General features: G+C 27.3%; 1 protein-coding gene across 3 annotated transcripts in view; it reads right to left on the bottom strand.

The window, feature by feature from the left end:
* LOC105145682 (ATP-binding cassette sub-family G member 1) overlaps positions 1-12,429 on the bottom strand; it is a 37,927-nt gene that overhangs the window by 7,266 nt on the left and 18,232 nt on the right. For all 3 annotated transcript variants that reach the window (XM_087413157.1, XM_011055438.2, XM_087413156.1), the window contains 3 exons: positions 2,738-2,855; positions 1,811-2,000; positions 758-903 (listed from right to left, as the gene is read on the bottom strand). In XM_087413157.1, the coding sequence (XP_087269283.1) occupies positions 758-903; positions 1,811-2,000; positions 2,738-2,855 (454 nt within the window). The remainder of the gene's footprint in view (positions 1-757; positions 904-1,810; positions 2,001-2,737; positions 2,856-12,429) is intronic.

Raw genomic sequence — 12,429 nt, 5'->3', positions numbered from 1 at the left:
CGCAAAAATATATATTTCTTTCAAAAATACAATATAATGATACCGGGGCAATTGCGAATAATATCACAAGCATCCAAGATGAAAATCACAGATTAAAATCACAGATAAAAATCTAGAGGATTTAGATCGAAGAATTGTGAGGGCCATATACAGAGTGTTTCAAACTTAACGCACCTGCAGATTTCTGAAGTCATGCATTTTGAGACGAAAATATCATAATGTCCAAGCTAAATATTTTTTTAACATAATATCGAGAATTGGAAATTCGATAATTTTATTTTCTTCTATCTATTTATATCGATATTAATAAAAGATAACTATTAGCTTTTACTTTTAGCTTTTACTTTGCGTTGAACCTGAATGCGCAAATTTTAGAAGGTATAATTTATCGGTTTTAAATGATTCTAATTCAAAAACTATTATAGCTTCGACATATTTTATTAGAATTTTAATTTCAAACTAACTTCAGAAATCTACGATTAGTAGGTGGTGCGTTAAGTCTGACACAGCCTGTATAATACTTAAACATTTTGAGTTCTATCTCAGTAACAATGGATTTGCGGACACATATATATATGTTTATATGAACTTCATGTCTTGGTGTGGAAAACTCAGCCTCGAAATTATCTTATTTTAGTTACATGAGTTCCTGAGGTATATTGTACGTATAACAATTCCTTTTTATAAAATAATCGAACTAAAGTATATTTAATTAAAAGAGATAAAGATAATCAATTTTAATCGAAGCGATACTTACGTGGTTGGTTCATCAAGGAAAATAACAGGCGGATTATTTACGAGCTCGAATGCAATTATTAGCCTTTTTCTTTCACCACCGGAGAGTCTATCTGTGAGTGTATCTCGCGTTCCGGTTAATCTAAGTATTCTTAAGATCTCATCTATCTGAAATCAATTATTAAGATTCTGCGAAGTCTTTGTTTTTACTTTACATATTATGTCCATGACAAAAAAGATGAATTTTATTTGATGGCCACTCGATCTCGCATTAAAAATGTTAAATATTGAGTTGTCAATCGCGATTTTACATATAAATGCAAAAAAAGATTTAAAACGTTTAATAAATAATCAAATAATGCGATTATTCATTCATATACAATTTGTGGAAAATTTTTTGTTTCCCGTTTTTTAATCACAATTATATTTAAATGTTTTATGACTTAGAAAACGTTTAATAATATAGTTACGTTAAAAATATTATGCATTTTTCTCTAATAAGAAAAATTCTTACTAGACATTTGAGATAAATTTGTTAAACAACTGTAAAAAAATTATTAAAACTAGATTATGAGCGATATTATGTATTAAAAATCATGAAGTAAAAATCTTTATTGCAGAAAAACAAGAGAGATATGATTACTATATAATTATATGATTTTTTTTGCATAAAAAAACAGCTGATATATTTCATTTTATACAACTCAATTATATATAATTAAATTATTGATGAACATTTAATCGACAGATCTTTAAAAAAATTTAGAAAGTTTGTTTCTGAAAAATTGATCGATTCGTCATTTATTACAGTTTTGTTGTGCATATTTCTAGTCTTCAAATTTCAAATCGTTTCATTGCTGTACAGGAAAAGAAAATTTCACTGGAAAACTTCTTATCGCTTATTGCTTTACAATAAGATGTAATTTCACATATTACATTAATTTTTTCTTAATTTGTAATTTAAAGCTCTTCGATCTTACATCATTACAGTTTTAGTTTACAGTTTTAATTCATTTTTCGGTATACGCTGTATAAGATGTTACTATTATAGTAAAAAGCTGAGATGTTTACTTACAGCAGCGCATTTTTGAGATTTCGATTTTTTTCTACCAAGCTTTAAGTCAGCGGCGAAAGACATTGCCTCAAAAACTGTGAGATTCGGTTGCATGAGATCGTTTTGCATGATGTAACACGACATTTTTTGGAATTCCTGCATATCTCGCAATTGTCCATTAATATTTATCGAGCCACCTATGTTTCTACATCTGTAATGCAGAAGTTTTATTTCTTGATATACATAAAAAAGAAAAGGGAATAAGTTGCACTTTTGTAGCGTATCAAAAAGTTTTCATTTCTTATTGTTTTTATAGAATGTATTATAGTTTAACATAATGTGTTGCATTAATTTTAATATCATTAATTATTCCGACCTGTAGGTTCCGAGGCCAACGACTATTAAAATTTATTACAAAGTTTTACGCGATATAGTGTAATATAGTGTTTAACATAAACAGAACCTTGCATATGAATATCTAATTCTGATTAAGAATATTAAAACCGATCTCGAAGTAGAAATAATATTATAATATTATAACGTTTTAATTATAAAATCATGCTCGTTGAATGATCACCGAGAAACAATCATAGATTATGTATTCTGATTGTTTTTTTTTTTCATTTATGCTGATATTTCCTAAAAGATCATTTTATGTAACCATGGAATTTATTAAAGCATTACGCAGAATTAAAAATTAATAATCATTAGATGCATATTTTCATTATTTTTTTTACTTACGCTGGAATATTTCACAAAAGACATCTTATATAACAGAATATTATAATTAATTAAAACATTATGCAGAGTTAGAAACATATATACTCGTATAGGTTTTTTCGTATTTAATTAACCTTTACAACTAACAACGCAAGAAAGATAATAAAACTAGTCAATTTAATTCGACTTTTTCTAATTCGATTTTTTTATGATTATCGAAATAATAACCTGTATCCTGCAAGAATGTTGAGTAGTGTCGATTTCCCAGCACCAGAAGGACCTAGAATCGCTGTCAGCTCGCCCGACTTGAATTGCCCGCTGAGTCCCCTTAGAATCATCTTTGATTCTGTAAATTTAAGAGAAAGTCAAGTGGCATTTTACGCCTGAGAGACAGTAACAGTTTTATGATTAAAGTATCGGACACTAATTGGTATTATCAGTATGATGTAAGGATTATGTCGTGTTGCCAGATAACGAGTATTACTTTAAAAACAATGAAATTAATGAAAACAATGAACTATCTTAAGAAGATTGTAAGAGTATAAAACATATACATTAATATTATCGCTTTAAATAAACTACATATACGTGAAAGTTCATAACATTCTATTTTTATTGAGCAACATATTTTTATATTTTTAGATTATTTATTTTATTTGATATTAATTGTATTGTTATAAACAAAAATTTTTTAAATAATAAAAATCTAAATTTTTTTATATAAATATTTTAAGTATTAAAAATGACCTATGCAAAGTTTGAGATTCGCCAATTAGTTTATTACAAATAAATATTGTTTTATTTATTTACTGAATAATTAATGTCTGCATCTCAATGTAACTTTTTAGATAAATATTTTTGAATTCATAAAATACTTATATTAAAAAATTGAGATTTTTATCACTATTTTATAATATATTTTTATACATTTCTATTAGAGTACAAATTTTAAAAATATTACTTTTTATTAAAATAATTTTTAATCCAAATGGTCAATTGTTTCTAATTTTTTTGTATTACTTTTAAATGCAATTTAGAATAATTTGTAATTTTTTCATGTAATTCTTAACATATTGCATTTGCCTTACAACCTTCTAGTAGTATCATACAGTAGTATCAAGTATAAAGTTAATTGCCGGTAGAATCCATTAGTAAGATTGTAGGCGATTTATAGATGATGAAACTGTGCGTCATTGTTACTACTTTTTATAAGATATATGAGATAAGCGAAAAAAAATGGATCTTTGCACATCTCCTTGAACTAGTTAGCAATATCGGTCATATCAGTCGGTTGTAAACATATTTTGTCTACTTAGCATATCAGAATTCTTTGTTAAACATAAGAACTAATAAACTCTGAATAATTCACTTGTTTTAATTGAGATTTGAAATGTATTTGTAATGTAAGAAATAATTGACCACATCAGGAAATATTCAATGGTTATATTTTAATATTATTTGTAAAAGTTGTTTTAAGTGTAGGCAGATTGCATTATGCATTTGAATGAGTCTCGGTCTTATTTGTTACTGATATTATTGAAATGACTGATAAGAAATATACAGTAAAAATACGATACTGATAATGAACATTTCCTTATCGTCTTTTTTTTATATAAATACACAAATGTATGCACTAGATATACATATATACTTGCATTTGTTTTATAAATAATGATTAAATTACGGAAAAAATAAAGAAGATGAAATTAACCATTTTGTAGTGCGATAATTTGTAATTAATAGATACATAAAAATGAAATATTTAATATATAAAAATGTTCGGCTATATATAAAAATGTTCTGCTTGAGTTATTTTAAATTAATATCTACTCTTTTTCTGTCGGCATTCAAGTAATTTATTTCATTTGTGACATTTTATTTGCTAGATCGTTCTATTAAATAGTTGAAATAATGATATATCGTTAAGCGCTCATTATCACCATTTTTGTACACCTCACATGAATTTGCTCAATGCGGAAAACTTCATGTTTCTCTATGTGGAACTACAGGAACAGCAAATGCGTAGCTATATCATGTAACAGTTGACCGTGAATTATACAAATTACGCGTGATTTTTTACATGATACAATTATTCTTCTTCAGTTATCACATGACAGTTATCAACTGACACGTCACAATAGCATTCATTTATCATTCTCTCGTCGTATCCCTTGAGAAAAAAGGAGCAATCGCAGCTCGTGTATTCTCAATGCTTCAGTGCATCTAACACGCCATGCGAAAACATGAATCACGCTTTAATCGTTAGCCATTGCAGAATCAAAGGTTTCTTGACCTGAGACTGTCGACTCATGCATCGTCAAACGTAAGTGAAGCGATGCGCATCGAGATCGTGCAAAATACAAGTATATAGGTATTACATGCCGCTTTCGTGTGTTCCGCGCTGTACTGCAAAGATATTCTTCTCCGAAATTTTTCTCGTTTTTGGCTCGTATTTATTTTTATGATTAGGATATGTTCGATAATCTTCGGCTATTTCCATTTTGCGGTACAAGCTGTATACATCGTGACGTGATACGAAGCAATCTCATATACATATTAATGTTGAATCAATATCTCAGAAATGCGAAGGTTGCATCAATATCACGAAATGTAGATTCAGTATTGAAGAAACATATCCTCACTTCAACATTTAATACTGCAACATTTCAGTAATATCCTTTCAACGTTTTATATTATAAAATGATTTAACATTGCAACAAAATTAACAATCAATGTAGGAAAGTCAATATAGATTCAATGTTGAAAAAACATTTACACTTCAACATTCAACAAATGATGCTTTCCAGCAGGAGACACAATGTAACATAGTGATCGTTTTATTTTTGGCAAACATAAGATACTATGATTCACTGAGATACTGTATCTCTTGTTGGAAAATATCATAATAACGTCTCAGCAACGTTCTTTCACGATTCTGTACTGTATGAATAGATCTGTTCTTTCTAATGTATTTAAAGTGTATTTAAAATGAAGTAAAAACATATTTATAGTATATTTGAGATGAAGGCGAGATAAAAAGTTTTAATGCAATCCAGTGCAGCGACAAAAATAGATCTGATAATGTAATCGATCCGGTTTATTTGTGCATACACCATATAATAAATGCGAAACAGATATCCATGAATCATTCACGCAATTATATCAGTTATAATTATAATGTGTATATGTAACATATTTCTCATCAAGAGAAATGTATTATATTTCATGGATTGAATTATAGCCGGTGCATTTTTGTTTGTTGAGATAAGGCATACTGCAGATAGAATTACTCTTCTGTTATTTTATTCAACAAAAAAAAAAGAATATTAGAGGTAAGCATACAAACAATATAATTAGATTGATAAACCGATTGATTCTCCTTCGTATTTGATCATCAATTTTTTTACAATAGTTGCTTAAATTTATGCGTCTATAAATATAGAAGCGTAATTTGTTTTTAATTATGATGTCTGCCGAAGTTTTACATCAGCATCATTGGAAACACGTATCAAGATCATTAAAAAGAAAAAAACTTACGGTTTCGAAGTATCCTTTTTCTCTTTATAAAAAATGAATGATGTTAATGGAATTTGTTGTGATTTATATAATGGCCAATAACTACATTTTTTCTCAATGAGATTAAAAGATTTGTATTGATGCTTCAATGATAAAATATGAAAATGATGCATGTTATCGAGCAATTAATATAATGTATTTTATACTAATGTTAATTCATAGTAGAGAGATGAACGAATTAACATATATATATATATATGTATATATATATATATATATATATATATATATATATTTAACAGCATGAGAAGAAGATGACTCACTTAATGACACATGATGCTATTATAACAAGTTTCGGTTTCAACATGAACATTGAAGCAGTGATACTTATCTTTGATTTATGGCGTATGAAACAGCTCTGTAGTTTTCTGTGATTTGTTTATGTTAATTTTAATTTGTGATATAATTTTTTTTTCACAAATGTGATAAAGATCGATGAAAAAATAAAGTCGAAACTTATCTCGCCTTCCATATGTAATTATTATCGTTTTTTCATATGTAATTATTATAATTAATTTGATTTGATAACTTATATTTGCTCTGTTATTAACCTTTAATTAGGTTATAGTTGATGATAAAGCATTTTGCTGTCACTTTTGCAATTTTATGTTAATTTGATATGTTATTGAATGCAATCAAATCAGAAATAAAGAAAACCAAGTTTTTATGAGAAATATTACGAGTTCAACTTTGATATATGTCGCGTCTATCAAAAACTTAATTTATCAAATATTGTTTAAGATAAATATATTGTATTATACTAATAAAGACTTTAGCTGAACAAAGAATACAAGAGCTAAGCACTTGCATTTGCGCGGTACTCCATCTTTTACTATCTCTACACTTATATATCAATAAATAACCAATAAGCATTTTGCATCCCCTTAGTATAGTAATTATTTAAATGTAGACTACGATAATTATTTAAATATAGATTATGATACATGGTTGCTATTTATTATATTTACAAATATTTATTACATTTACAAAATTAAACTGATTTTATTAATATTAGCAATAAAAAATTAAAATCGTAATTGAATAATGTAACATAAAGGAACATAACAGAGTAATTACGTGCAAATTATCGTCACTCCTGTTATTTTTTTCTAATTAATTCTGCGGTATAAATCCTCGTATGATGTATGTACGGAATTAATTTATTTATCGTGAAATAGCAATCCTGCAATCCTACATTGAAGCTTATATTATAAATTTTCTGTCTTACATATTTTTCATATTGTAAGAGTTAAGGGATTTTTTAAATAATATTTCAATATGTTATTTTTGCGAAAAAGATTATTATCATATATCTTATAAAGCAAAATGTGTTATTAATTGCAAATTAATTACGAAAGACTTCTAGCAGACATTATATCATTTTGCACGTTTTTTTTTTAAGATAATTGACACAACAAAAATATCAAGCTCAGAAATCTTGGAAATGTTAACTATTTATAACCACAATTCGCGCATTTATAATAGAAAGATAATTATGCACGTGTCGATATTTCGATCAGTATTTTTCCAGTTTAATGTTAATTTTTATATGTAATTGATTTTTTATTTTTTCATGATTGGAGATAATTATGGTAAGATGTAAATTATAGTAATTTTCATAAATTAAAAAAGGATATTAAATTTACACATGTTAAAATATGATATTAAATTTACACATCTTGATTGTTGTGAAAATATTTATGTGAACAAAACACTAATAAAAAATTTGAGAAATTGATATTAATATATCTAATTATATTATCGATTCTAAACTACCATTCCAAACAAATAATCAAAATATTAATTCAATTATATGATAATTCTGAAATAAGTATTTGTAATTAATTTTATTAAGTCATAAAAGCGAAAGTCTTGATCGTTATCAAAATACATTATACGAATATATATGTCTAAAATAAAAGTGGTTATAATTTTAAAAATTAAAAAAACAAAGAACATAAAAAACCACAGCACAGGTTGTCGGTTGTGATGATTAAAACTTTATTCAATAATGAATTATTCAAGCATTAATCAATACCCATATCAATAAATAAGAGATTAAACGTTTCGATCACAATCTGGCCATTTTCAGTAATTAAACATCCTTTCAAAACGCAAAAATTTTTTACATTCAGTCGAAATAAGTACATCGATCGTATGTTAAAATAGATTAAAAGTGTTCTTATTAGTGTGACGATGATCGTGCGGCATATTACAACACCAGCTTATATGACAGGATAAAGTAGAACAAGAACTTCCAGATTCTAATCAGAACAAATTTTATAATTACGTTAATCTCTTATACTCGAAAAATAAAGAGTAAATGCGTTACCTGTTTTACAGTCAAAAAACAAAGCGGTAGATCTCAGACATTACTTTCGCACAATTAAATTTTAGTCGTGACATTGTGTGTTGTTACTAGTCTTATCATGTATTTTACCACTATTTATATACCAAGTGAAACTTTCGAAAGTACCAGAACAATCCTTGAAGAAAAAAGAGAATCTACATAAGCAAAGGAAGATAAATATCGGGTAAACCTTCCGTATCACTTTGCTTATTGATACCTCTTGTTTGTTTCTTTATATGAATCATTTCTGAAATTCTTCTTTTTATCAGAGATCGTTCTGTGTCTAAAATTTTTATATTCTCCCAATCCAGATCATGCATCTCACTAAGACGATGACGCGAAACTACGGAGATCTCAGAGGACGGTTTCTTTATGTCGGCTTTATGTTCCTTTATCCGCGTTTTTAATTTCCGTTTGGCCCACATATGATGATTCATTCACAGTTTTTACAATTTATTTTATAAACTAAACCGCTTTTTTCATGCTTTGAAAGAGAATCTTTTCCTGTCTTAATAAACTTGTTCATTGTGTTCATGGGTTTATATGCTATTAAACCCATGAATGTGTGAAAGTTTTTTGAACTTTTCAGATACCCCACCAAAATACGGTATCGTAAAAAATTTTTTTGAATTAGAGTTCAAATTATTGTCCACATGGTTCTCTTTCAAGTTAATTCTATTTGCTAAAGTTTTTATTCTATTGTTTATGGTGGAAAAAACGAATTTCAACGGATAGCCATTATACAAAAATACATTAATTAATTCAATAATGTTTTTTTCATGGAATTTCGGATGAGACAAAAATATAATTCTATCAAGTTGACCGATGATAACACCTCTTTTATGTATTAATGGATGATTTGAGAAAAAGTTTAAATATCTTCCCGAATTCGAAGGTTTTTTATAAATGTCAAAGATAATCCTTCCTTCTTGTTCCATTAATGTAACGTCTAAGAAATTTATAGCGTTTTCATCACCATAATCCACAGTAAACTTTAGTCTTTCGTGATATGTATTAAACAATTCCAGCAATTCATCAATGCTCTCTTTATGCACGGCTAATAAAATGTCGTCCACATAACGAAAGTAATGTCTGAGATCTATCGCTTCGTTTTTTGATTGTAAAACAGGTAACGCATTTGCTCTTTATTTTTCGAGTATAAGAGATTAACGTAATTATAAAATTTGTTCTGATTAGAATCTGGAAGTTCTTGTTCTACTTTATCCTATCATATAAGCTGGTGTTGTAATATTGCCGCACGATCATCGTCCACACTAATAAGAACACTTTTAATCTATTTTAACATACGACCGATGTACTTATTTCGATTGTAAAAAATTTTTGCGTTTTGAAAGGATGTTTAATTACTGAAGATGGCCAGATTGTGGCCGAAACGTTTAATCTTTTATTTATTGATATGGGTATTGATTAACGCTTGAAATAATTCATTATTGAATAAAGTTTTAATCATCACAACCGACAACCTGTGCTGTGGTTTTTTATGTTCTTTGTTTTTTTAACGAATATATATATTTTATATATATATATATTATATACATATGATATACATATATTATTCGCATCGGAAAAAATACTACAGTTGCCGGAAATAATGATAATATTCGTCGAGCAATATATTTGGTTATGACAATCGTATATAATCATTTCTGTAATCGCAAATATTGTTAACAGATTATGTCTATCAATTTGATAAGGAAATAGGAAATATATTTTGTGATTGTTAATACTGTTAAAAAACTTCCACTCGCTCCCAGATAATTAAATTTTATCGAAAACAAATCTTTTAAAATCTTGCTATCAATTTTAAAAACGAAAGACGCTAAATTTGATGCAAATTTTGTTGTACTCAAAGCTGTCAGCAAATTGATGATAAGTAAAGAACATGAGACCAAATTGTCGACAAAATTCAAGCAAAATTTACAAGTAATTTAATGACAAAAGCTGAGCAAGTTGACGATAAAAGCTGAGCAAATCTTGCTGACCTAACTTTACGATAAATTGTCGATAAAATTGATCAAGATCTGTCCATTGTCATACTCAGTCCCGCCACGAGATAAACTCACTTCTTGTAAAAAGAAAACGCCCAGGAATCCTATAAGAAGATATGCAAATAAAGTTGGCGAGTCCAACTTGAGAATTCTCAAACTCTTTCCAATGGGGCCTTCGAATGTTTTTTGATAACTATTTTATAACTTTGTCGTGTGTATTTTAGAATGTAATGTTAATCAATAATTATTTATCACATTCTAAAATACACACAACAATATTTCAGAAAGAAAACTGAATTGTTTGTTTTGGCATTATTCTTTTAGCATATCTGGTTACAGATCTGAACTGTATTTGATGTCATTTTGTCAGCATATTTAACTACAGATCTGGTCTGCATTTGATATAAATCTGTGATGATATTGTTATTACCAAATCTGCTTTGATATTGGTTTCAATTTGATTTCAGAATATATTCTTCAGATATGGTTTACATTGCATGTCCTACACAATGCATGTGGACACAATAAATTCTGGAACTTAATTCCATTGGAATTTAATGTCAATTTGATAATGATTTGGAAACAAAATATAAGATGGACGTAATTATTAGTCCTACGGTTATCATTATTGTACTATATTTTTGTAACCAAAAAAATGTATTGATGGACGATTTTTGGTCGTGGCAAACCTTTTTTTCCGTGCAGTGATGTAATTATTAAAAATTAGTGAAATATAAAAAAATAACTATAGATAGCTATATAAGCTTTATTACAATAAGACAATTAACAAGACAATTATAAGATAATTTTTAACAATAAAATGATTAAATTCCTTCAGTTTGGTAGACAAACTTTTTTTTCTGAAATTACTATCCGTATCATAAAATCTGTTTTTTTTTAACTGAACGTTGTTTATTTTTCTATTTTTCTCTTTAATATGAAAAGAACAAAAAGAAAGACGTATCATGTAAAAAGTTTAGAGAGTTAACAAGAATATACTTATAATGGTATATCATGATACAGTAAGCTTGTTTTGTTAGCTGAACCATTTATCTTTTCTGTTTTTTTTTCCAACTTAGAGTAAAAAAGTAGAAAAATATAAATCATACAAGAAATTCAGTTGAGAAGATCAGATCTATTCTATAAATATTTTTTTATTAGTAAAACTATTTTACTATTTTTTTTCCATTCTGTCATTTGTTACAAATGATTAATATATTTGTGTTTTTAGTTCGTATAATTTATTCATTTTTCTTTATAATATGATACATTGTTTCTGTTTCATTTTCTAGTTACTGGTATTACTATTTTTAAGTATAATAGTCTGTGATACAATTAATAATTGAACAATTAATAATAAAACTTCAATCCACATAATAAACATGATTTAAAAAGCAAACTCGGAGATTTATAATTTCTAAATTTAACGGTAGATCAAGTGAAGGTTATCAATGCACATTAGTGAGAGAAACGTTGGGTATATTACGCCTACATAGAAAGCGAGATGTTGCAAATTATAATCGTATTATGGATCTTCATTACAGACCGTGAAAAATTTCACAACGTTTCACCGTTGGAAATTGTGCGTAAATTTCTTGTGGAAGGAAGATACCGCATAAGTTTACGATATTTTCATGAATCCGATTCCGCGACATATAAACGTGACTAGTCAGTGTAAAGGAAATTCTCTGCGATTACATATTACTGTGATCTATATTAAAAGAAGAACGGTTTTGCTGAAACATTAAAAAATTTAATTAGATACAGTCTGAAAATAATTTTGTTAGACTATCAAAATAATTATGTAAAACACTCAAACTGATTGCTAGAACATTTTTGTAGCAATTGCTAAACATGCTTAAAATTCTTACATAACTATTTCAATCAAATCCATCAAATTATTTTTAGATCTATATTTAACTGAATTTTTAAATAATTAAACAAAATCTTGAATTACTTCCATATACGTTGAAACTGCTACAGGC

This window comes from Acromyrmex echinatior, chromosome 14, assembly GCF_024713525.1.
Source record: "Acromyrmex echinatior isolate Ae372 chromosome 14, ASM2471352v2, whole genome shotgun sequence".
NCBI classification, from domain to species: domain Eukaryota; kingdom Metazoa; phylum Arthropoda; class Insecta; order Hymenoptera; family Formicidae; genus Acromyrmex; species Acromyrmex echinatior.
Note: the sequence above shows the minus strand (reverse complement) of the source record. Positions and strands in the feature narration are given on the sequence as shown.